Source organism: Orbicella faveolata, unplaced genomic scaffold (genome assembly GCF_042242905.1).
Source record: "Orbicella faveolata isolate gen_17 unplaced genomic scaffold, um_ofav_v1 contig_35, whole genome shotgun sequence".
Classification (NCBI taxonomy): domain Eukaryota; kingdom Metazoa; phylum Cnidaria; class Anthozoa; order Scleractinia; family Merulinidae; genus Orbicella; species Orbicella faveolata.
The window spans coordinates 27,485,608-27,512,500 of record NW_028301564.1 but is presented as its reverse complement, the minus strand read 5'-3'; the positions used below and the strand labels follow the sequence as shown (position 1 = coordinate 27,512,500).

The following is a 26,893-nucleotide window of genomic DNA, read 5'->3' as shown; positions in this document are numbered from 1 at the left end:
AAACTGTTTGCTTCGCTGAACAGACAACATCTGTGGACAAATATCCAAACTTCTTTTCATGCCAAATGGAGGTTATTGTTTACATATGCGTGCATATTCCAGAGATCAGACTTTCATCATCAATAGGCAGTTTTTAAGGCTAATCTTAAGACTTATCTTTTTAAGCGCGCATTTGATTTGTAGTTTTTGCTTTTTATTTGTAGCCTAATTGTATTATATAGCGTATTTAATTCTTAGGATTTTAACTTTTAGGATTTAAGATTTTAGGTTTTTAAAGGATTAGGATTTTAATTTTAGGATTTTAATTCTAAAGTATTGTTAAGCGCCATGGACAATTAGTGGAAAATGGTGCGAAATAAATGTATATTTATTTATTTATTTATTTATTTATTTAATATTTATTTATTTATATCACCATAGCCTGCCCACCTCATGCAATGCTATGAAAAACAATGCAGATTGACATGGGGCAGGGATTGGCAAGGGAAAACAGGCAAATGAGTCTATGGCCCATAGGATTGGAAAGTTATGGGCCATTTATAAAAAGTTTGGGTCATTAGGGTAAATAAATTGGCCATAAAAAATTTGGCAAACAATACGTATTTCTTGATTACAGTTGTTTTATACTTTTTACTTGTACAGTCGCAGAATATGGGTAACCCAAAAACACTGACCCCCGGTCCGTGGACCCCCACTATGGACCGGGTGTGCGGACTGCCTATAGACTGGTCCACGGACTACCCCTATGGACCCCCTCTATGGACCACCCCCAAATTAGAATAAAAATAAGAAATAAATACTTCATTTGTGAGTTGTCTAATAGGATACTCGTGTCAGCGAAATTTCGAGTATTACACTGTGCAAATGTAATTAACACCCTTCACCCCCCCCCCCCCCCCAAAAAAAAACACAGCCTAAAAGTTTTTTTCAGCGTAAGGAGATGCCGATGGCAAAAGAAGGAAAATTATTACCTTCTATTCATGGCTCAATCTGGCCAGGCAAGATGTGTTTTTAGGTTGTTCAAGCTTGCTTGTATCTAATTATGAAGCCTGGAACGAGCTCACAAATCCACGAGAGAATGGACTGAACAAAATGGTGGAGGGGAAACAGCACAAACTTCGAGGCTTCCCAGAGGCTTCCTGGAGGCTTCCATGGTCATTCATATACGATATGGACACAGCAAAGGGAATGGCAACGTGTAATGATATAACTTGCGCCCAAGCCTGAAACTAAGAATCTTACATTTGCAAAATGCAATGCTCGGAATTTCGCTGACACGGTCTATTAGACAACCCATAACTGAAATATTGATTTCTTATTTTTATTCTATTTTGGGGGGTGGTCCGTAGAGGGGGACTGTAGGGGTAGTCCGTGGGCCGGTCCATAGGTAGTCCGCGGACCCGGTCTGTGGTGGGAGTCCGCGGACTGGGGGTCAGTGTTTTGGGGTTACCCCACAGAATATAGCTAATACAAATTATGTAACCTTTCATTGAGGTTAAACTATACTTTCTGAACTGGAACTGATTAGACCTAACACACCGAGTCTGACATTAACATCACTCAGAAAGCTCAATTTTAGATTTTAAGGGTGACAAGTAAAGTTGCCTTTACAATTGAAGGCTTTTGTGCAAAAAGGGCATATATAGCTTTTTGGGTCGATTTTTGTTTTTTGCAGCATTGTGCTAATTTTTCGCAGACCGGCTTGTTTTGACATGGAAAGCATTATTGCATAATTGTTTTTGTTGATTTGCACTTTGTTTTCCAGAAATAACATATGCAAAAAACTCAGTTTTCCAGCAGCATCTTTTGCAGCAAATCTTTCGAGGGTGGATTTCAATCCGACGCAAACTTAAACAGTTACTTTTAGCAGCTTCAACAGCACATTTTTTTAAAAATCCTATTTAGGTGTTTTATTTTTGAAAGAAGTAGAGAAACAGACCAGAAAAAAAGTTCAACTGACCTTGTATCGAACCAGTGTCACAACAAAACAAACTTGAATCCGGCCCGTTCAGCTCCTTATTTGCTTGCGCTAATGAATCAACAGCAACAGATTAGTGTAATTATATGAATAATAAAACTTGTATCAGTTCGAACAACTAGCAGCAAATGCCAGGCTTCGGTGACTTTATCATTTAGCCAAACAAAAGGTTTCTTTTGTTTTTTGTTCAACAAATTAAATATCTCCAAAAGATGCTCTTGGAAAATTGAGTTTTTTGCATAGTATATTATGTTATTTCTCGAAAATCTGGGGACAAAAACAGAACAAATGCTTTTAAAACGTCGATTAAAGAGCAAAGGCATCGTGATTTCTTGCGTGTTTATTTAATTTGTCATTACAATGAAAATTTCACAAATCATGAAAATTATTTTCACAAAGTAGTGTATTTTTTACTAGCTGTTTCGCAGCTAGGGCACATCGCAAGCCCGGTAGGTGCTTTCAGAATGTGTCATTTCATAGCTTTATGCGCCACATGCACATGGCACACAGCCTTTCCAATCCCTGTGGGGGGTAGATTGTTAGTTGCCACATCAGGGCTATAGCCAGAAAGAAATTAGGACTTAAGGCAATGTCCATGAAAAAACTGTGACTGAGACAATGATGTCCATGGTTTAATTCTCTTTGTGGGTATTTAGGATCTTAATGATGTCTAATATGTAAACAACAAAAATGAAGAAAGGCTGAGGTTAAATTGCCTCCTCGACCGGTTTGCCTGTTACTACTGAGAGCTTAAAAACAAGCAAAAAGAGAAGGAATCTCATGTCTTGCTGCAGGATAACAGTCCCACGGGGAGACTCCCTTATAAAAAAAAGGGATGGGATTACTTGTTGGAAATTTTGAAAAGACCCCCTCAGAGATACCAAGATCCTGTTTTGCAGTCCTAAGAGACCTAGGTATCATTTGTAAATCAACACATTTTCCTAACTTTGAGTGATAAAAATGATCATAATGCTTCTAATACCTTTTACTTGTACAGTTGATTGTCAAAATTAATACCTCCTGTCATTTTTTTTTTTTTCTGGCTCAATGCCCTTAATTAAGGCAGCACAAAAGCTCCCGCTGTGCCCTTTTGATGCTGAACACCCTGAATTCCCTTCTCCCCTGGGGGTAACACCCACCCCACCCATCTAGAAATTTGCACATGACATCTCATGTGATCATGCAGTTAATTTTCACACTTTCCCCCTACCCACTGGAATTTCAAATAACCCTCTGTGAGATGGCTTATAGATATTGCTTGGAACCACTCATTCCAGAAGATTAAATACTCAGTACATATTTTGCCTTAAATTACTTGACAGAGGCTGAGTCAAACAAGACTTCACCAACTTGGAAACCTTCAACAGGTAATGACTTCTCATGTTTTAATCATTCAGTTTTTTATACAGTTTTTATTTCAGTTGTAATCCCTAATGCAATGAATCATACAGCACCTCCTTTACATTAGAATTTTTTATCAAAACTCAAATATAGAAAAGCACCTGGTATGGACACTCTTCTAAATGAAATTATCAAACACAGACGGCGTTATTTCATACCTTCTCTAGAAAGAATATTCAATGACATCATCAAAACTGGCACCTTCCCAACTGAATGGAACATAGGTGTCAAAAACCTAATATACAAAAAGGAAGGTGACAAGAAATGCCCAGCCAATTACAGAGGAATCACTTTAAGCAGCTGCTTAGGAAAACTGTTCACAACAATTTTATTGAGCAACACAATATTTTAAATCCAGATCAGTTTGGGTTTAGACCTTAAGCACTAGAACCATGGATAGTTTATTTATTCTCTGCTAACTGCTCCATAAATAGTCACCAAAAAGTACAAAAAAAGCTTTATGTTGGTTTCAGTGAGTATGAAAGAGCTTTTGATAGTATACTATGGCAATGCAGAATGATCCATAAATTACACTGGTAAAATATGGAATTTGAGGAAAATTCCTGAATGTCATAAAGTCCATGATGCGCTCGTCAATTAAGAGTTGTGTTAAAATTGATCAGAACACGCTTACAGACCTATTTTCATGGAACAAATGGATTTATAAGGCAAGTTGATGGTTTAAGTCCAGTTTTATTCTCTTTATTTATGAATGACTTACCAGACCAAATGCCCAGGTGTGGGGGTAGGAAATCATTCTATAATCATAGACTGCTTAATGTGTGCAGATGATTTGCTAGTAATCAGCCCTTCTCCAGAAGGGTTGCAGCAATCGCTTGATGCAATTCATAAACATGCTCAAGACTGGAAGCTCAAAGGCCGTTCACCAAAAAGTCAAAAATAATAATGTATTTATACTGGTAACGGACAAAACAAGAACAAGGTAAATTTTAAATATGAGAATGAAAATTTACAAGTTGTAATGACAAACAAACATATTTAGGCATAGAAATGACGTCATTTGGTCGTTGCACCTATGCAAGAGAAATTCTTAGCAAAAAAGCCAGCGACGAAATTTTTTTCAATGATAAATTGATCCTTCTCTATCATGGATACAGCAACAATTGCAATTAAGAGTTAACTTTTTTTAATGCCCTGGTGAAACCTGTGTTACATGAACTTTATGCATGCAAAATTTGGGAAACGGTTCTTGAGAACTATTATGAATCATACAAATTACGCCTTTTGATAAAAGGAAAATTGAACAAGTTCATATAAAGTTTTGTAAACAATCATTTAAAAATATTCCATGGTATACAAAAATATTGCTTGCAGAGCAGAGCTTGGGCGGTACCCTTTAAGCATTGCCATAAAAGCATCAATCTTCAGTTACTGGCAAAGACTGAAGCATTCCTCTAACAACATTTTGTTATGTGAAGCATTTCAATATGCACTCAAAATATACACCTTTCTCCGAAATACAGTGGAATGAAGAAATCAATAGAAAGTGTAAAGTCAAAGAACCAGCAACCCAGCAACACATCAAGAATGCACAATTAATTGTAAAGAAATCCCTCAGAAATCAATATTTACAAAACTGGCCTGAAACCCAGAATACGTTATCAACAAGTTCAAGAGAGAAATTTACTCAAAAGGAAGTTAAAAATGATTATCAATTTGAAAACTACTTGACATTAATTACAAAGCAAGCACACAGAATTAGCCTGACAAGATTAGGATGTTATGCATTATGAATACAAACTGAAAATTATGAAAATAGAGGAGCATTAATCCCAGTAGAAGTGCAAACATATTTAGTATGCAAAAAAAATTGCATAGAACATGAACAGCATTTCTTGATGTATTGTCAGGGTATACCACTTTAAGATGTGAGCTGCATGAACCACATATTTTAAAATAATGTGGATACAGTACATGTACTCGTTACACCAGTTTAAGTGATAACGAGAGGACCAAGTATTTACTGAGACAATAAAATTATCTCTAAAATAATAGGTAAATATATCCATTTACTATATGGCTTGTGTTTGTTGCAGATATAACGCATGCTCTGATTGGCCAATTGTAGGACATTATTCTCCCGTATTGCTCATGGGCCCACTATGGGCCGGCAAGACTAAAGCAAAAAGCCATGTAATAAACAACTTATTAACTTCGAACGAGAAAATCTCAAACCTCGGCCTTGCCATATCGATTTCGCTATCGCTCGATCAATATGGCAATATGGTCTCAGTTTGAGATTTTCCTGTGAAGACCTCACTCTGGGTTAATGAGTAGTTATTAATGCTTCAAATAAGAAAAGAGATTCTTAATTCACAAATGTAATTAGCACTATTAGCTTTCCAAGTAATTGTATATGAATATGGTTAAGGTTATTTTGTGTTGTTTTTTTATTAGTTAATGATCAAACCTTTATTGTAACTAGACCAATACCAGTGGAGAGTAGAGCACAATAAAGATATACTATTACTATTATTACGATCACGATTAAGATTATGATTACGATTGCAATTACTATTGCTATTACTATTACTATAAATTATTACTATTACTCACTCACTCACTCATCCACCCACCCACCAGACCATGACTTAATTCATAAACAATTTAATAATTAATTTGTGCAAAAGTGTGAGCCTATTAACATGGATAGTCGACTGTACTGTTTGCTATTCCTTTTAAATAATGTTGATTCAACCTTATCGATTTCAGCTGGCACTACAGTTACAGAGTTGCCGCTTAATTCTACTTTGCCAACACCTACACCTCAATCAACTGAGCATCATGATGGTAAGCTCATACTCACAGTAACTAGTAGATGTCTTCTAGCTTTTGAAATCACTGGTTATCCTTGCAATCAGATTGGCTCTCAATGGTGCGATTTATTCACGAATTGCACTATTTTTTGCTCTAAATCGCATCTTTTTCTCAGCCAATGAGAATGGGACGGTAAAACAAAACAACCAATCAGATTTCAAGATTAATTTAAAGTAATCAATAAAATTTCAGGAAAATGAAAGAAAAAAGGTCATTGTGGGGAGAATTTAGCAACTACTATTGCCAAAACTTTGTTGTTATTGTAGTTTTTTTTCCAAAAAAATTAACGAATTTAATTAATTACAGTTTCTAAATGACGATTATGAGCTCCCTCAGGATGAAGACCTACTTTAATGGAAGTTTCCAACTTTCAGTGTCCATGTTGACTAATATTTTGGTGATTTTTCTTCAACATCTGCTCAAGATCCGTATGATACCGAGTCCAGTAAAACATAAACAAACGACAACCACACAACAACAAATTCAGAGCCATCTCGAGAAGGTAGATGTTTCCAGATTTCTGGTAGTTTCAAACGAAGCAACAAAAGAGCTCAACTCTGTCGCTGTGAATAAACATACGATCACGATTACAATTATGATTATGATTGCGATTACTATTGCTATTACTATAAATTATTACGATTACTCTCTCACTCACTCATCCACCCACCCACCAGACCATGACTTAATTCATAAACAATTTAATAATTAATTTGTGCAAAAATGTGAGCCTATTAACATGGATAGTCGACTGTACTGTTTGCTATTCCTTTTAAATAATGTTGAGTCAACCTTATTGATTTCAGCTGGCACTACAGTTACAGACTTGCCAACACATACACCTCCATCAACTGAGCATGGTGATGGTAAGCTCATACTCACAGTAACTAGTAGATGTCTTCTAGCTAATAGAGAGTTGTAGGGATGAGGTCACATTATCTTAATTAATTAAGTACAGTCAATCTTTTACTATGTTTAATTTACCCAATCAGTTTTGTAATAACATTGGAAGTGCCTTGTGCTTCCATCTACGAATAAAGGAGAATGGTACAAGTTCAAGAGAAGAGGCACTGAGTGGCCTCATGGTTAGTGCAGTCTACTCTGGATTGAGCAGCCAGGTTCAGAGGTGGGGACAGTGTTGTGTTCTTGGACAAGACATCTAACTCTTGCAGTGCCTCCCTCCACCCAGGTGTATAAATGGGTGCTGGCAAATTTAATGTTGGGTGGGTAACCCGGGGATGGACTGGCATCCTGTCCTGATGGTCCCGGAGCTAGAAGAAATATTCCCAGTGACTTCATGCTGAAGAGACTGGGGGATAAGGACTGGGGCGATGGGCCAGTTGGCTCAATTATGCAGACTTTTAAACATGAGTTCAAGAGAAATGGAGGGGATAAAATCTCAGTGTTACAACCAGGATCACAGGGTTGTAGAAGGAAAACTATCTATCAAAAATCATCTATCAAGCTCAAAGATGGCAGTAGAATTATGTGTTAAGGACATTGGGGACTGGATGCTGCGCAACAAACTTAAGTTAAATCGGGATAAGACTGAACTTTTGGTTATTAGTTCTAAATATCGTCCACGACCACCCCTCGACTATATACGAGTTGGTGATGAAGTAATCAAGTCTAGTAAACAGGCCAGGAATTTAGGAGTTGCATTCGATCAATGTTTGGATTTCAAAGAACACGTTAAAATAACCTGCAAGAGCGCACTTTTCCGCATTCGTAGTATAGCTAAAATTAGGCGATACCTATCCCAGAGTACTACTGAGACCATTGTTCACGCTTACATAACATCGCGTTTGGACTATTGTAACGCCCTACTGTACGGTCTCCCAAAGTATCTGATTAATAGACTTCAGCTTGTACAGAACTCAGCAGCTCGCCTTGTTACCTTGACTAGAAGGCAGGAACACATCACACCAATACTAAGGAGCTTACATTGGTTGCCAGTTCATTTTAGGATTATTTTCAAAATGTTGTTGTTAACTTACAAAGCTCTGAATGGACTGGCCCCTGATTACATTAGAGACCTACTGCGATTTAACATTTCTGGTCGGACACTACGATCTTCAAACAACAGGTTGCTTGATGAGCCTAGAGCAAATCTTAAAACGTATGGTGAAAGGGCTTTTTCCGTGGCGGCACCAAGGCTCTGGAATAAACTACCCCTCCAGATCAGACTTTCATCATCAGAGGCAGTTTTTAAGGCTAATCTTAAGACTTATCTTTTTAAGCGTGCATTTGATTTGTAGTTTTTACTTTTTATCTGTAGCCTAATTGTATTATATAGCGTATTTAATTCTTAGGATTTTAACTTTTAGGATTTAGGATTTTAGGTTTTTAAAGAATTAGGATTTTAATTTTAAAGTATTGTAAAGCGCCATGGACAATTAGTGGAAAATGGCGCTATATAAATGTATATTTATTTATTTTATTTAAAACAGCTCAGATAAGAAACTATCAAGTCGTAGGTGTAGGTGGTTTCAAATGAACATCAACTGCAATTTTGTATAATTAATTAACTAATGATTGTATTATTATTGTCTTACAGCTGATCACAAAAATAACCTGGGCATGATCATTGGTATTCCAGTGGCTTCAGTACTGGTACTAGTAGTGGTATTCGCATTGGTTCGTTACCGGCACAAAATAAATAGAATTATCCAGATAAAGACAAACCGCTGTTTTGTCCGCCAGAATAATAACACTACTGCAGAGAGCATAGATATTTAACTATGCAGAGGCTTTTCGGAAACTTGAGGATTTTCAACGAAGCAAATTTCATATTGTTTTTTTTTTACATGTTCTTAGACATTACCGACACTCCGCTTGTCGTTTCATTTTGTAATTTGTTTTGAAACCCAACCATTTTAAAAATAAAACGGAAAACAGTTGCTGTGCAATCAAGACTGTCTATGGCCGGTTTTACATGTAACAAATCCATACATTTTGCTTTGGACTGAAGCTTGTAGAGTAATATTTGCTTATTTATTAAATCCATTTTGAAATCACTGGTTATCCTTGCAATCAGATTGGCTCTCAGTGGTGCGATTTATTCACGAATCGCACTATTTTTTGCTCTAAATCGCATCTTTTTCTCAGCCAATGAGAATGGGACGGTAAAACAAAACAACCAATCAGATTTCAAGATTAATTTAATTCTGACTTCAGAACTGCTTGTTTCTTTGTCATGCTCGAATGAGTTTTCGTCACATGACATCGTTTTGCATACTAAATGAGACGTAAAGGCGTTTCCGGTTCCGCTTTTTTTTTCAACAAACCGGCTACTGGAACAATACACCAAAAATTTAAATTTAAGGCGATAAAATTGTGCGATTTCAAAATGGATTTAATAAAGTAGCAATTGAACTTCGGGTCGTGCAATTCTGGTCTGAAATCATACTTGTGATTTCAAATCGAACTCGCGCTGCGCGCTCGTTCGATTTCGAAATCACGCGTATGATTTCAGACCAAATTGCACTCCACTCAGTTCAATTACCATTATTAATTGGACAATGTACACGTCATGCTTGTAATTGGACAGTACGCGTCATTTTGCGCGCGCTGTAGCGGTGCACTTTGTTGAGTAAACTGCTGTGTTTTTCAGCATTCATAACGACGTTTAATCTTTCAGCGCTCAATTGATGGTTTGTTCGTTTCTCGAATTTTGTCATAGTCTTAGAGAGGAATAAATCACAAATAGCGGTGATAAACATATTAAACTTACGCATTTTAATAACTTGACGTTTCGTATGCTACGCAACATACATTTTCAAAAGTGGAATAAAGACCGTTACAATTTTTGAAAACTATATATGAAATGGCTATTGCTGTTTTTGTTGCTTTTTAGCTAGTTTTCCCGTTTAAAGAAAGGAATAATTTTATATAGTTTTAATTGTATTTACAAGTTTTCAACACACAAAAATTATATTCTTTTCAAAATGTTAGCCTCGGCTTTGTTCTTAAAATACCTTTCAAATTTAGCGAATTTTAGCCTCGATATTGTTATAAATATATTTTTACAAATGATAATCAATTCCACACGCACGCTTCCGTTGAAGACCAGTCTAACAATGGGAAGCTTGGAGATCTTTTCCTGTCGTCAGTAGAGTTTCTATCCAATCCTCGACTGAGCCAAATGTCGGCCGCTCGGAAGGGTTCTCATGCCAGCACTGCTTCATAAGATTATACCTACCGAAAAAAAAAACCCCACTACTTTACAGCAAATCACGATATTGTTGAATACAACGCAGAAAGACACATTTTCTTACTACATCTTCTCCAAGATGATGCCCCAAGAAAATGTTGCAGTAACATGCGATGGACATACAAGATTCCCATCCCGGAAGAGTCGCTGCGCGCGAAGGAAACTGGACTTTTATGAGTTTCAGATCCAATCCAATAGAGTGAAAAGGACTTCTGGCCCCAGCAACAGCACTTTAACGAGGAGGATTGACATCAGAGGCCCCGTTCACACTACGCAAGAGGAATTGGAAAACGGCGGTTTCACTCTGAAAAAGCATCACCGATCATTTTAGATTTGTGTTTCACGAAAACTCAATCGTTTTCGAAAAGCTCCGTTTTCAAAATGTTTCCGTTCACACGAGAACGATCGAAAAGCCGGCATTTTCAAATTCCTCCGGTTTAAAGAGTATTTTCGAAAATCCCTGTTTTGGTTATGTATTAGTGTGGACGGTATAGGCCTAACGGTAGAAATAAAGCTGCGTTTTCAAATTCCTCCGATCCGGCGTAATGTGGACGCTTCCAGAGAAGTTCTTAGCAATCACAAGGTGGGATAAGAGAGAAACACTTTCGGTGAACCGGCGATAATTCATTATACATACAAGTCTGAGCTCATGGCCGGAGTCCTTGGTAATCTGTTACCGCTTGCCACAAAGGTAAAAACTTCTCCGGTCATTCCATCGTAAGGATTTTCTCCTGGAAACGTTTCAAATCACTTATTAAGGCGTTGTCGACTCTGAAGATACAGAAGAAATGAGCTCAACAGGCTCATGCTAGGGGTCTAGTTCAAGAACCGAAGAGTACAGTTGTATAAACTACATTTAAATTCTGCTTTGTACAGCATCAAGTCTAGCTTTTGAACCTCCTTAACCGCTCAAAGTACAAAAAATTACAATAAAAATTTGCTTAGCTTGATCGTGAAAGCCAAGCTGTCATTAGCGGTTTTACGAGTAGGAAATTGATGCAGGTGTTTTAGTCTTGTCGGTTCCAAACTGTCGAATATTGTGTTTCCTGGCCACGGAACTTAGACGTGGGCTTCGCCTAAGCATCCGGGGCTGGATTGTCTTTCTCAATAACAGTTAAACCCCGCCTTACGGCCACTCCGTTAATGCGACCAACTCATTTTTCTGGCCCTTTGGTGACCCGGGATTGACGGGGTTCCACTGTACACAAACTGATTCCAACGGCTTTAATTTAAGCTGAGTCTTTACTAGTGCGGGGGGCGGGGGAGGGAGGGAGGGGCTTATTCGAGAATGGGTGCTAAAAATGTTTTACGAACCGCATACAAGAAATTACTCACCGAGAGTAAAAATCTCATACAGGACAATACCGTAACTCCACCTATGAAATGAAATGAAATAACCTTTTTCAAGTGTCAAAATACTTTAGCATACACGCTAATTGATTACACAACACGGAGCGGTTTTTAATTGAGTGTTGTAAAACCAAAACCAAAACCAAAACCAAAGTAATCACTCTGGCTAATCACAAAGGACACAGACGATCCAATGAACCAATCAAAACTTTAAGAAAACACATGTAACTGACGCGAAACGCGAGAAAACGTGTGCGAACGAGTTACGATTGGTTTTGATTTCACTTCTGACTGGATAAAAAGGAGGCGCGAGTTTCTCAAGCCAATCGTGTAGCCTCGAAATGCCAACCTTGATCTCTTTCAACTTACACATCACTTTTTGTGGTATGAACTTGACTTGTTAATGACTCAACTGCCATCCACTTTACAGGCATCAGGCCCTTGAATTAATGACAATAACACCAAAAATAAACAAAATAAAAGATACAAATGGCTGGTGCAGATAAAACTCGAAAAACAGTGCCGCAAAAGTTCCCGCTGTAGAATGTTTGAAGCTGAACACCCTGAGAGGAACCAAAACTGATTTTTTAACCCCTAAAAGGTACGACGAACATTCCCGTCCATTTTATATAGGAGATCCCCCGGGCGTTGTTGAATACGTTAGGGCGACAGAGTCGCAAGCTGTGCAGAAGGACTTAACCTCTACAATAATGAAATTAGGAATCAATTGCGGTGAAACCAGACAGCAATACTCTCAATGATCAGCATGGTTAACGGAAGTTCCCACAGGCCCCATGTTTTGTTCCCTTTTGGATTCTCTTCTCCTTCGTCCGTTTCCCAGATCTCGCTCGCTCACTCGTGCTTCACATTCGCCAATTAGCTTTAGGGAATTTGCTGCTAACGTTCTGCATGTTCTGAGAAGTGAAATAATCTTGGGAACTTTGCCACAGTTAACCAAAGAAAATAAGCAATCACCACGCATGCGTACTTACGTTAGACCTTCTGACATAAATTTCATTTCGCCCCAGATCTCTCGCCATTCCAAAATCTGTGATTTTACATCGCAGGCCTTCACCAACTAACACGTTCCTCGCGGCCAGATCTCGGTGAATGAGCTGTAGGGAGTAAAACATTTGCCACTTTAGAAAAGAGAGGAAACAATCTGGGTGAGTCTTGTATGTTCCGCAGTGGCTTGTCAACACTGAAAACAGACTATCAGAAGCCATATTGTTCCCAGTAACTGGTCCACAAGCAACCGTGAGATGATACCCACCGCAGTTTTCGTCTTGTTTCGAACGCGACGAATTGAAAAGTATGTTATCTGGCGGTTCATTTTCAGTTCAATAAAACCCTTAATATGGCCACTTCTTGCATAACCCAATCTTCTACCGCCTCAGATCGGCATGCAGTCACTGTTCCCTCCTGAGATGTGGCCAAATTAAATTTGCAAAAGTGCATTTAGCAGTTATTTATCTTTGTACGTATTTTTATCTTACCCCTGTAAATATTTATTATCATTATTAAACCTTTAAGTCCAACGTTATAGCTAGTCTGTTATACGGTTGAGAAACATGGCGTATGACTAAAAGAGATGCGACCAAGCTAGACGTATTTCTACATAAAAGTCTGAGAAGGCTTATGAAGATCTATTGGCCTATGAAAATATCAAATGAGGAGATTCGAAAGCGGGCCAACATCAGTACCATCAGTGAGCAAATCTTCCGGCGGCGCTGGAAGTTTATCGGCCACGTTCTCAGAATGGATCCAAATAAACATACCAAGAGAGCATTAACATGGGCCCCAGAGGGAAGAAGAAGTCGTGGCAGACCGAAAGAGACTTGGCGGAGAACCGCAGAAAAAGAAAGAACAGCATTGGGTTTTGGCTCATGGAGCGAGGCAACAGTGGCTGCTCGTGACCGTGTGACATGGCGAAGGAGAATGTCTGGCCCTATACCCACATAGGGTTATGGTCGAAGAAGAAACAACGCTATATAAGAAGTAAATTATAAGAAATAAATTATAAATGTGCGTCTGTTAAACTTTGAGTATTGAAATAAATGCGTCACAAATATGAGAACAGTACATAAGCGAAAGAGAAATGGAAGAAACAGGGAGCAAAAACGTATGAAAGCGATATTACTAGTAACATTCGATAGTACAAATCTCTACACTACAACAGACCTTCTGAGCCGAGATGAATTCCATCCCCCGAGCGATATCAGATGCGAATCTGTAAAGTTGTTGTGTTGGTATTTTCTGTGGAACGTCCGCACCTCTTAAGTTGTAATAATCATCTGTTTCTCCTTTGCTTTTCTTTAAATATCCCAGAAGATCCCCGTGAGGAACAAACTCCAGGATGACCAGAGGCGGCCCTGTGGGTAAAGAACCATAAAGTCATCTGTTGCTTCAAACTGACGATCTAATAACAAAACAGACGTCTCTTTCCGTGCAGGGAGGTCAACTGAGCTTACAATTCAAAAGTAGCGTCATCACCATCAATTTCCCTTTTTTTTAAAGTACCCTGCGTAGCTGGTGGGATTGTTCGCGCTGGGGCAAATTTGGCGGCGGGAGAGCGTCTTGGCTGCGAAGATAATGGTAAGGAGGAGCGGCTTGTGCAGCTCGATTTAACGGTTTTGTCACTCGCGTGAACAAGAGCACCGCCAGTCACGCAGGCTACTTCACTGGAATAGATTACAAAATAGCCCAAAGAAAATACGTGCTCTGATTGGTTGAGAATTTACATTTTGGTGATCAAAGTAAACAAGTTGTTTTCTTGTTTTCGTCGCGGTGTTTACTAACAGACATAGAAAACATGTTCTCCATGTTTCTATTGGGTGATAGAAACACTAGTGAAAGTTTTGGAGAACTCGAAAAAGTCGTGGGAGCATTCGCCTGTCGACTCGTGTTGAGCATTTCTCGCTCTCCTAAACTTCCACTTGTGTTTGTATGACTCGATAGAAACGCGTACGGAACATGTTTTCTATTTTTTAAGTATTACCTAATTGTATGACCTCTCCTCAGATTTTAGCGACTTAAAATTTCTCTTAAAAAATGATGATTATGACTATTATTAACCATTACAACAGTTATAATAATTTCAATGGTTTACAAACTCACTAAATTCTTTCTTCCTTTACATCGAATGACTTCTTTAGTAAAACAGCCCAGCAATTGAATCACGTTTGGATGAGGTTTAAGTTTCTTCAGCAAGTCCAGCTCAGACAAGAGATCCCTGAGATCTGATTTCGACGAATTTTCTGTAACAGATGTATCATAAGTGCGGCCATTAATATTACTATAGTAGAACACCGCCTTACAGCCACCTCGTTAATACGGCCACCGCGTTATATATAACAGCCACTTTATTCTGGCCCAAGCAAAAGCTCATTTAGTCATTTTCTTCTGCAAAGAATTTCTTAAAAAGGCCACCCCGTTAATACGGCTAGATTTTGTGAAGTTTATATGAAATAATTCATATATGAACTGCGGTAGTAGATGAAAGTGAAGAATGATCATCGCAGTTAATTTTCCAATTTAAGCAATTGGAAAGAAGAAGCCTGAAAAAATCAGGGCTTCAACGGGATTCGAACCCGTGACCTCCGCGATACCGGTGCGATGCTCTACCAACTGAGCTATGAAGCCACACATTGGGAGCGAGGTCAATTAATTGAGTTCATATCTTCCCGTGAGGAGTGAAATGATGTGAAGTTTATATGAAATAATTCATATATGAACTGCGGTAGTAGATGAAAGTGAAGAATGATCATCGCAGTTAATTTTCCAATTTAAGCAATTGGAAAGAAGAAGCCTGAAAAAATCAGGGCTTCAACGGGACCTCGCTCCCAATGTGTGGCTTCATAGCTCAGTTGGTAGAGCATCGCACCGGTATCGCGGAGGTCACGGGTTCGAATCCCGTTGAAGCCCTGATTTTTTCAGGCTTCTTCTTTCCAATTGCTTAAATTGGAAAATTAACTGCGATGATCATTCTTCACTTTCACGGCTAGATTTTGTTGCCGGTTGGTGATAAAGTGACCGCTATAACGAGGTGGCCGTAAAGGAGAGACCGTAAGGCTGCGTTCCACTATTCTAGGTGATATAAATATCTTTCCTTAATTTCTCTGGAAACCATGAAATAACTAATGAATAGTTGTAAATAAACAGACATTGATTTGACAAAACGCATTACTTTAATTTTAAGTCAGTTAAAAGTTTATAACCGACTTAAATATATCTTAATATTTTATATGTCTCCGAGTTGATGCTATTTCTACGATAATTTAATGTTATTTTAGTTACCTTTTAACATTTTAACAGCTACAGCAGACCACTCTTTGTCAACCACCACGTCAAACGCTGCGCCCTTCCACACTCGACCAAACGAACCACCGCCGATCCTTTCAAACAAGGATAGCTGATCACGTGACACTTCCCAATTGGTGTCAGAGAGCACTGGCGTGTATGGTGACTTGATCCCGTCAGGACGTCGCAATGAGTTCTGGTAAGGAGTTTCATTCTGATATCCGTGTTCCTGTATGTGACGGCTTCTCGTTTTAGGAATGACGTGATTTGATTGGTTAGCAGAGTTGAGGCTTGCGCAGTGTTGAGCTACCTCTGTGGCATGTAAGGGATTTGATTCTGCCGGCGTATCTGAGAGTGTTCCAATTAACGTCGAATGCTTGCATTGAAACAAGTTACCGGTTTCTCTTCTTCTCAAACTTTTGACTCTTGGTTTAGGTTGAGGGCGCTTGGGGGGTTGGGTTTGAGCTTTTCCATGGCGCATGCCTGTGTTAATGGTTTCGCCTTGCATGTTATCAGGGTCCACTGGTTGAAGATAACCGTCCATTTCAGGTATCTGGATTTTCCTGCATTCTTGATTTACCTCTCGCACAACACCAAGTGCACTAACCTCTTCCGTTTCCGTGGCAATTTTCGTCTTTGCAGGATGCCTTCTTTCGTGGACGACAGGCTTGTGGATCTTTTGATTCTGTTGACTCCTTTTACCACTCCTGTGAGGAGCAAACGTCGAGAGTGCCTCTTGAGACCTACAGTCAGGAGTTGTTGCGTTCAGTTCAGATTGGGCTGCTGTTAATAAAAAGCATTCTCCTGTTCTTGATTGGTTGGAATCCCGTTGGGTGTTTCTCACTGATGCTGTCAGTTCTTGTAAAATCGACGGTGATTCTGGGATACTTAATTTAGATTCCACTAGTGTTAAGGATCCACTTTCATAGGCAGTACCTTGAATCTGCAAAAAATTACGACTCCAGTCATCGATAAGACGCTGACTGGTTTCAAAGAGGGCCAAGTGCGACACGCTTTGCATTTTAACAGAGGCGTCAAAAAAGGCGCGAAACGAGTACAAACATCCCACGTTATAATCCATCAAATATTTTCGCCCGCACGCGATTGGTCTAGACGCGTCACGTGACTGAATATGCCCCAGCTTAAATTTGGGAATATCTGAGTGGCTTTTCCCCTTCGTGGCGAAAACATTTGAAGGATAAGAAACACAATAGCCCCAGTTGACTTTACTGAAAATCTTCTACGATATTTGTTCTCGCACATCACCTGTTCCTCGATGCTCACAGTGAGCTGTGAGCTTCGAGGAACATATAAGGTCCAAGGACAAATATCCGAGCATATTGGTTATAAATCCCGCACGAGCTTCTACCACATCTAGTGACAAATGATTAACCAGAAAGGTTTCACTTTTAAATATTACCAATCTGTCAAGTGTTGAAGTAACTAAACAAGAGCCAATGAAAGGATCAGAGAGTTGATCTCCCATACAGGCCTTATTCCCAAGGTAGTCTCTTTCAAGTTATTTTAAGACATTGCATCCAGTTCCTCCGCGGAAAATGTTACCGCGCGCGTTGCGTGGATGTTTTCGTCGAAGATGCAAGTACGCGCAAAGCTTCTCGGGCTGTTCACGTGACCAAATTTCACGTCACAGGATTGGCTATTTCTGGACTCTCCTGGGATTTCTAAAGCTGGGGTGTTATCTAAAAAGAACTCTTGATTTGAAACTTGACTTACCGCCACAGAAACGACATCCTCTTTTGATGTGAACGAATAAGTGTGAGGGACAGAATACATAAATGGAGTTATCCTGTGATAACAGAACAAATTCCAACTCATAATTTGCTACTTAGCTTGTATCTGTTTATGTCTGATTATTTCAAGAGGTTGGCCGAGAATTCACACCAGAGCAAAAGTCAAAAACATCTGGCTTCTATGAAATGGCACCATATTAAAAAAAATTGCTCTGAGATACCTCTCTCTACCTCAAGCGATCAACTGCTGTTGCTTTATGCGTCAATTATTGGGTTTGATTCGCTAACATGGCTACAGACTCTCCTATTAAAGAGGGTTACCTCCATCCAGATATTACACGCCTACACTACCTGAGAGGACCAATAACAGTAATGGACAAGCTAATCAAGATTTTCAAAGTATTGGACTGGTTATGGGGATGCTACCGATCTCACATCTCCGTGGTTTGACCAAACCAGGACGAAAGAGCTGCCATTCGATGAAGTTAGTTGTGCGGATGCGTACATGAGATTTTTGGCCAAACATGTGCTTTTAAAGGAGCTACGTCACGGTTTGTGCATTTTGAAAATCTTAGCCTAAATATTTTAAGTTCGTCGTTTGTAATCCGTGCCAATTTTCTCTATCTTTAACTATCCTTGTTCTTGACGACCAGTACATACCCTTTCACGTTTTGGTGCCCTGTTTGATCTGGAAGAAACGGACAGAAGTTATTCATTACACTTGATGTCAAACCTAGGTGGTCGCGCACGGGAGGTGGTCGCTTACGAGAACTTAGACCATACTGTCCATACTGCATGGGTCAAAATTTTGCCTCATTAGCATATATGGTAACTGTACAGACTTTCCTCATGCGTCAATGACGATCTAAAACCAGGTAATAACTCTTAGTAACCACAAAAATAAACTTTCATGGTTCGCTCCTGATAAACTACCTAATAAGGCTTACCGGTAAGGAACGATTCTCACGATACTGGTCGAGATTGCTCCACTCTTTGAACAAGTGGGCTAGCTGGATATTATATCTGTAAATTGTTTTTCCCACTTACTTTTGCATGTAATTATTTGTTATTTATTGCTGTAAGTGCAGGTCCTCATCAGCATTGGCTGCCATTTGTTGACCTGCTTTACCAAATAAAGAATGCATATATGTGGGGATTCACCGTTGAGCCAGGAGTGATCACGATTATAACAAACGCCGCCGGGCAAATTGTTTAAACAGTGTGACAAAATATTTCATTTATAAGGTGGCTCAAAACAGTTTCCACCACTGAGATTTTGATGGGTGGTTACAACCACTCTTTATCACTAGGTGCTACAATTATGGTATCAAAACACTGCCCAGTGTGTGCCACCTTAAATGTTGGAAAATTTAAGGTGGCTCTGAACCCGACCTACAGAATTTTTTAAACTTTGCCAAAAGTTGCGTTTTATCATGCTTATTAAAAGTTGATAATATAAAAGAAATGCAGAGTTCTGTTTTTGAATTATACGACCCTAAAGCTGTAATTAAGGGTGTTTTTAGGAGGTCATGCTGTTGCTATGGTAACCTATTGTGTCACGAAAATGACAACAACGTGTTCACCAATGATTGGGCAGTTTTTTGATACCATGATAGTAACATCAAGTGATAAAGAGTGGTAATAACGACCCATCAAAATTTAAGTCCTGGAAACTGTTTTAAGCCACCTTATTAAGTCATCAAGAAGTACTTTTTTCCGTTGTTCAAACCCTCGTTAATTGTATTCATTGACACTTGCTCTTTTTTGATTTTGTTTCCAAAATCTATTCTACTCTGACATAAACTTTTTTATTTCCACCCTGGAAACCGCAGAAAAGAATAAGTCAATTAATTTTCACCGGAAGTATGAACTTTGGGAGCTCAGATTTTTCGGGAAAATTGTAACTCATTTTTTCATATAAACAACATGCACGCGCGATATCCGTTGTTAATTACGTTTTGCCGAAGAAAAACTGTTAAAGTTTATGTCTATTAAGGACACACACTTGGTTCTCAGTGACCTTACTTTGGCAGTCTGGTCTTTGATGATGCTGGTAAACGGGCAAACGCCTTCGTGTTGTTTCGCTGCCCGCTTGCAATCATATACGTTTGTAATAATTAACTCTTCCCATATGCAGTCGGCAACACGACAAGTACGTCTTGATCATACTTTCAACTGCTATTTCCTGCTCCCTATTTAGTTTGAAATTTAACCAGAAATAGACTGGAACTTTGTTAAAACATCAGTAATGCGCGCACTCAACTCTTCCTCTGACTCCAAATGTGGACGACTTGTTTTTTATTGTGCGGTAAATGACCTACTCTATGGGGGTTTAATCGCCCGTTATCAAGGACTCCCCTGTCCCCGCCCCGATCGCTTCGCTCTCTGAATTCTTCTGTTTCGCGCTTGCCGAAAATTTTTTCCGTCCTCGCCGGGAGCCTGTTCGCAGGCTAAAGATCAGGGCGCCTCTTCAACAGACTGGTGAGCCTGCTCGCAGGCTAAGTTCGACTTGAATTTAGAGAGTTAAAATTGCACGCTGTTTTCACCAGGAAAAACAAGCAATTTTCTCGCCAACATGACGGAAATTCACGCCAAATACCTCGCGATATGGCATAACTTGTCCTGGTAAATGCCGCAGCCAATCACATTGTGCGTAGTGACAAACGCCTGCCAAAGAGTCGGGCAATAGTATTTACCAGGCGCTCGCATCGCGATTTTGTAAATATACAAAATTTTTCGAGTTTTTAGTGTTGTGAGTGGTGTTCTCGAAAATAGAGCATGATAAAGATTGAACCCACCTTTTGACGTTTTTCCCGCAGTGAAGTGGACAGGGTACCTCTGTCAAACAGCAAGTTGTTTCCTTGTGGCTTTCTTCCTTTGCCCTTCTAAAGACGATTCCACATCCACACACCACGTCTGCCATTAGGCATGTCGCTTTGTGGGCGTCTCTATCCTTACGTTTTACGGCGATGCTGCACTGCTTGCAACTGATTTCAATTTCTTGACAAAGTTCTATATGAGCTCTTGCCGAATGTAACGGGAATGTCCCCTGACACCATTTACATTGCCCGTCAACCATACTCAGAAAATTGTTGGCCAAATGGTTTTTACAAAAGGCTTTCACAGGGTCTCGACACTTCTCACATTTTATCTGCTTTCCTGAATTTTCTGACTTAAAAATGTTGACACAGAATCCACAAAAGGTATGCCCACATGGTATAACCAATTCAGCGTCTAACAACGGATTCCTGCTGTAAAAGGAAAAAAGAAAACATGAAATGTCGGGAAATCACTGGATACCGGCGTTCAGTTTTCTATTTCACCGATTATCCATTCTCCCTGCACCATTCGGATTTAACTTACCAAACATCACACAGGTACTGCTCTTGAATTTGTTCGTCGAAAGTGATGTGGTTGAAGACAATTTTTAACGGAGAGAGATCCATGCTTGTGCGTTTCCCAATGTCTCGACCTTTTTCAGGTTTTCTCGAAGACCGAATGTAAAATGATTCCCTGTCAATCATGTCACATTCCGTCCGATAACAGAGTGACATTTTACAGCTAGGTGTTTGTACGGAGCACTCTTTTTAGTGCCGCACTCTTTATCGCCCTGGCGCCGCCTTTTTTTTTCCGCCCAGTGCACTTTTTCTTTACCCTGGTCTGACTTTTAACCAGCGTAACTCTTTTTTTACAATTGCGTGACTTTTTTTGTTCTAACAAGAACGTTTTTTTTTTTTAAGACCTCCCTTTTGTGAACGAAATTACCGAAAGCGGCGAGGCTTTTTTTTAAATGGGTCTTATATTAATTGCTTCACGTAAAAAATGGTTGGTTTGACCGGTGGCTCCCAGCCAAATTCACTTCAGTGAAAGGGATTTTCTTGTGGTCATGAAACAAGCTGCAAGTGCATTTGTCTATAGACAAGGCATATAATATTGAAAATATAATTAAAAAGCTATTTACAATAATAATAAAACTATAAGAAAACTATAAGAAAAAAATAGTTTCTATGGAAGGAGCAGTCCCCAACTGAAGACCAGGTACAGAGATGGTCTATGACAAAGATAGAACTTAACAGTGAAAAATAAAAGTTGATGACAAAGGTCTTGAAAGTTGAACACTAGAAAAACAAGAAAAGGGAGCAACAGGGCAAGTCGATTGAAATAATAAGCCCGAAATTTAATCGTTTTACACAAACTAGTTTTTGGCGTAATACTGTGGTTTTGCGTTAAGCGTGTACGCCCCTGTCTTACGAAGGTATTGTAGTCATGAATATTTAAATTTATGAGTCCTTAACGGGCCTTGCAAAAAACACTAGGTCTTTGACTTCTCTATAATAAATTTATGGTAGTAGCGTAGCGGTCAGATCGGTAACGATACTTGTAGGAGGTGTCCCTAAGGCCTGCTCCAAACGTAGTGCTACTACCGTGCCAAGCTCAAATGACTGAATTTGGCCCGACAGTGGCATGACAAAAAAACGGCAGTGGTTTCAAACTTCGAATTTAATTCAGTCGCCCCGAGGATCGGAAAAAGTTTGCTCTGCTGCAGACCATTTGAAATGCTAGAAAGTAATGGCAGATGATACAGCATATCATGCATTCAATTCGGCACGGCAAGAGCACGCCCTTTGATGTCAAGTCGCGCTACTGCCGTGCTAAGTAGTCGTGCCGAACTCAATTCAGCCTGCCGAACTGAGTGGTTTTAAACGTCGCACTACTGTCGTGCTTAAGTCGAATTTAATTATTGAATTTGGTTCGGCACGGCAGTAGCACGTTTGGAATAGGCCTCTGGTTTTCAAAATCCATCTTGTTGCTCGCCTTTGTACGCTCTCGATTTTGTCTTTTTTTGCTTGACATGAAAAGGAGACCACACCTGTGAGGCACAGGAAAATTTGAAACTTGACCAAGGACAGGTACAAGGAAAAAGTTGTAGGTTAAAAAAGTTAAAAGTTGTAATTTAATTAATGTGACTTTCGTTTTTTACTGACGTGTGAGTAAATTTGATCGTCTTGACGATACGTTGATTCAGTAGCTCGTCAATTCGAAATCTGAGAGATCTTTGCTGTATGGTTGAATCCTGTGATTTCAGTGCTTTCTGATCGACACCACGTATAAGTATAATTCTCCGTTCCTTGCAGTGCTTTTCTCAGTATGTATAACGCACTTTGGAATTCCTTCCCATTAGAATTTTTTTTTTTTTTTTTTTGTAATTTTTATTTTTTTTCAACATTTTGGGTTATAATACATACAATACAACACAAGACATAACACTAGTTACAATACTTACAATACGTCATAACTACAATAGATTACATACAACAAATTATAATTACTAATCGTAGCCTAATTATACCTAAAGAATATACAATGCGTTGTTTACAATAGTGCAGCTACAAACAAACAAAAAAAAAAAAAAAAAAAAAAAAAAAAAAAAAAAAAAGAAAGTAAGTTAGTGACATGCTGAGAAGGAGAAATTACAAATTAAGCTCAACTATTATTAAGAGATGGCATTAGTTTTTCCCACTTTTTGTAATGTTTATAAAGTTGGTTATTTTTGGTAGCTATTTTTTTTTCAATGTAATAAACGGTTTTTGTCTTTGCTAAAAATATTGTTAATGTTGGTTTAATTTTATTTAATTTACATTTATAAATAAAAAACTTTCCTAGCAGTATCAAGTGATTCAGGATAATAAAGTCTTCGTTGTTGTTGAACACTCCAAACAATATATTTTCAAATGTCAAAGTGTCCAAAGATACATTCTGGTTTGAAAGCCAAGAAGAAAAAGCCCGCCAGAAGTCTTTTGTTGTATCACAATAAAAGAGCAAATGTTCGAGGGACTCGACCTCTTTCAAACAAAAGGTGCACATTGGTGATTCAATCATTTTAAAACGGAATAACCTCTCATTTGTGAAAATTATATCGTTTAATAATTTATATTGGAACTCTCTAATTTTTGTTTCAAGTGTGACAGTGAATGGTAAAGAATAAATTTTTTTCCAGTCTTCTATAACCTCTGGATATTTGAATGATACCATTAGAATGATATCAAGACATGAATGAAATATTTGGATATATAAGATTCACTTTTTCAGTTTTCAGTTTTTTTTTTCTGATTGTTTAACATCATTTGTTTGAGTTTATTTTTAACTTAATAATAAGATTAAATATTTTCAAAGCGTATTGCTACACTTGAAATTTGTTAATGGCGTAATATTTGTAAACATCAGTATTAAGCTTTTGAGGTTCCAGCTTCCAGCAACACGGGATCTGTGGAAAATACGGCGTCCCGTTTGTTTTAGCCAAAATGTGAAAATTTTTTTCTCTTCTTCCTCGAAATTTCAACTTGGCAGCGAGGCCTAGCGGACAAGAACAAAGGAAATTGAATGACCGATCTATTTTATCGCCTTCGCTCTACCTGCCGTGAGATGGCTTCTGTCCTTGCTTTTGGGTGAAGTTCGCAGTTTGGGAAAAAAATTGTTGAAAATGCCTCGCAGACATCTGTTCTGGAAAACTTCTTCTTTGTGACTGATGGTCTTCGTCATCCTCCAACCAATTTTAATGTGTAATAAACTGATCAAGGTGGTATGGTACCGTAAAATGGACCAAAAAGTTTGTTTAATTATGTTGAAGAAAGATCAATTGTGTGCTATTGCACTCAACAAGAGAAAATAAATTTTGAAAGTTTTACTCAAAATGGTGTTTTATAGTATTGACGCCAAAACGTCCTGCTCTTTTACATAACAAGATTTGACTGTCAAATAAGCACATCGTGCAAGTTTCTGTTTTGTTTTGTGCAATGAACCTAAATTTTGACAGTTAACTCTTACTTTCAGTGCTTTTTACAGGCTTTATTTGGAAGTAACAGTCGGTACAAAAGAAAACCGGTGAGAAAAATGCACCTTAAGTTTCTTTCACGAAAAATTAAGGATTTAACAAGTCACAAATAGCGGGGGGGGGGGGGGGGGGGAAGCAGATTGGATCTCGGGGGAGGAGGTGCAATGGTTGTTCTGCAGTTGTGGAAAATATTCCTTTTCATAAGGGAAATGAATGAGCCTGTGATGGCAATTCGAGGCAACACTTTTCACAACTAATTACACCAATCGAGTTGCACATGTCTTTAAAGTTTTTTTTCTAAATAGTTTCGTTCATATATGTTAAAAGTAATCTATATTTTTGGTCACGTTCTTATAATAAACAGCCGTTACTATGGCTGTTGCTACGTGAAAAAAACTTATACCACTGTGTACTTTCCTTAAATTTCACACTCACCTAGAAGAAAATTCGGCAAGATCGTTTCAAAATGTTTTTGACAAGTTCTCAAGGGTCTTAAATCTTGTATTTCAAAGAAATTGAATTTTTCAGGAACATCGCCATATCTTAGGGTACCATAGCCCCTTAAGGCGTTGCTCTTGAGTAATCTTGAAAGGTCTGATTGTGGTTTTCTGGTTGATGCTCCTCGAGCTACACGATCACCGAAGCGAGGCCAAAACCTGGCATCCCTTAAAAGTGCGAGTTTGTATTTCTTGCTCTCAATCTCCGCCGGTAGACTCCTTTAATTAAAGGTAAGTAAAGTGTTCAGCCTCTTCGATCGCTTTACAGTTCTAAGTGTTTGCTTCCCTGGTCCTGATATTTTCCCTGCGGTGTGTTTGCTCAGCAAACGACCAATTACAGATAAAGGAAATGAAAATATTATTTTACCTTCACAACTTTTGTAAGACTTATGATATTGAACTGTAATCGTTTTGTTTCAATTAGTTGGTACACGACCCCACAAGCTGAAAGCGTATCGTGTTTAAGTTAAAGCATCAGAGCACTTTTTCCGTGTTTACATAGCCTCATGTAAACACGAGGGAGGTCGAGAGAATTCGAAAGAGTTATGCAAAACCATAAGGTCATTTAACTGAGTTCATATATGGCAGGTGTGCCTCCTGGTGTTCGGGAGGTCATGGGTTCGATTCCTGTCGGGGACTCAGAATTCGTCTTTGTCCCACGCTCGTGTCATGTTGATTAATTCACCTTCACATTATGAAAATTATTGCTAATTATTACTATAACTGCTGATTTTTGATTAAACTAAAGCGATCTTGTCACCTGTTTCAAATATGAATTTATAAATGTATGTTGGCTAATTTTCATAATATTGACAGTGGTATACAATGTACAGAGTTGCCTTGTGATCAAGCTTTCTTTGTATCACTGCAGTGTATCAAGTTTTATTTTTTGTCCTTAATTCTGTCTGAATTTATATCGAAAAATAATCAGTTTATAGCACTGTGAAATGTGGCCCATACTGCTTTAACTTCAATAGGCATATCACCACTTTTTTGATTTTCATGAACACTCGGCCATTCAATTTGACAGTCACTGACAAAGACACCCTTAATCTCTAAAGGTACACCCCCAGTTTGCAAGGAGGAAATTTGTAAATATGATACAAGGTTTTCCATGCCTTCAGTGTAAAGCAAAGTGCTCTAAGTATCGATGGTAAATAATAGCAATAAGAGACATTCCTACACATTGCTTACCAGCATTTTCACCAAATACTTCATCTCCTTGACTGAAATCAGCAGACACAGTTCTTGTAGGGTCCACTATATTGAATATTGCAGGCCCTGGATTTTCCTCCACATCATTTGCCAACCTTAACAACAATGGTATGTAGACATTGTAGTACATAAATTGGGTAAATCAAAATACTACCTCATTCCACATTTCGCATTGTCCAACAACTTGTTTCAATGTTGGTAAATAGAAGACATTCATGTAAAACATCATTAGCATTACATTCCAAATACAATCCTTGAAATGTGACAAAGCATCTTTTCTTTTAAGGAAATTATAATGAGAGCTAATTCTTGATCGGTGGGTCTAAAATACTGTTAGCTGGTCACTGGTCACTGGTCACTGGTAACTGGTAACTAGTCACTGGTAACTGGTGACTGGTAACTGGCAACTGGTGACTGGTGACTGATGACTGGTGACTGGTGACTGGTTGTACCATTGCAGTTGTGTCCTATGTGGCAGACATGTCCTCTGACGTAATGTGATATACGGAGCCAATCATA

General features: G+C 38.7%; 3 protein-coding genes across 4 annotated transcripts in view; 1 reads left to right on the top strand and 2 right to left on the bottom strand.

Annotated features, from left to right (window-relative positions):
• LOC149104098 (uncharacterized) overlaps positions 1–9,126 on the top strand; it is a 12,718-nt gene extending 3,592 nt beyond the window's left edge. Inside the window, exons 3-6 of one of the 2 annotated variants that reach the window (XM_089273046.1) lie at positions 3,301–3,345; positions 6,113–6,190; positions 7,024–7,083; positions 8,775–9,126. In XM_089273046.1, coding sequence (XP_089129172.1) covers positions 3,301–3,345; positions 6,113–6,190; positions 7,024–7,083; positions 8,775–8,956 — 365 coding nt within the window. In that variant the 3' untranslated portion in view covers positions 8,957–9,126. The remainder of the gene's footprint in view (positions 1–3,300; positions 3,346–6,112; positions 6,191–7,023; positions 7,084–8,774) is intronic. The other variant, XM_089273047.1, reaches the window with a different exon arrangement.
• Positions 9,127–9,934: 808 nt separating this feature from the next.
• On the bottom strand, positions 9,935–18,341 carry LOC149104097 (uncharacterized). The gene is made up of 9 exons (XM_089273058.1): positions 17,814–18,341; positions 16,077–17,022; positions 14,894–15,037; positions 13,962–14,152; positions 12,773–12,895; positions 12,150–12,220; positions 11,766–11,806; positions 11,068–11,161; positions 9,935–10,414 (listed from the first exon to the last, which is right to left on the bottom strand). The coding sequence occupies exons 1-9, from the start codon at positions 17,913–17,915 to the stop codon at positions 10,291–10,293; spliced, it is 1,836 nt and encodes a 611-aa protein (XP_089129184.1). The 5' UTR covers positions 17,916–18,341; the 3' UTR covers positions 9,935–10,290.
• A 2,181-nt stretch (positions 18,342–20,522) lies between these two features.
• On the bottom strand, positions 20,523–23,846 carry LOC149104096 (uncharacterized). Its single transcript, XM_089274222.1, has 2 exons — positions 21,194–23,846; positions 20,523–21,081 (listed from the first exon to the last, which is right to left on the bottom strand). The coding sequence occupies exons 1-2, from the start codon at positions 21,382–21,384 to the stop codon at positions 20,523–20,525; spliced, it is 750 nt and encodes a 249-aa protein (XP_089130348.1). The 5' UTR covers positions 21,385–23,846.
• Positions 23,847–26,893: the final 3,047 nt, after the last annotated feature.

Excerpts from the sequence above, each read along its gene's own strand:
- LOC149104097 (XM_089273058.1), bottom strand. The coding sequence starts at position 17,915 with ATGAGTTGGAATTTGTTCTGTTATCACAGGATAACTCCATTTATGTAT. Across the intron at positions 15,038-16,076 it reads AGCTGTTAAAATGTTAAAAG|AAAATTCGTCGAAATCAGAT; the intron begins GTAACTAAAATA and ends CATCTGTTACAG. Across the intron at positions 14,153-14,893 it reads AGGAAGAAAGAATTTAGTGA|GGCCGCCTCTGGTCATCCTG; the intron begins GTTTGTAAACCA and ends CTTTACCCACAG.
- LOC149104096 (XM_089274222.1), bottom strand. The coding sequence starts at position 21,384 with ATGTCACTCTGTTATCGGACGGAATGTGACATGATTGACAGGGAATCA. Across the intron at positions 21,082-21,193 it reads CAGTACCTGTGTGATGTTTG|CAGGAATCCGTTGTTAGACG; the intron begins GTAAGTTAAATC and ends TTCCTTTTACAG.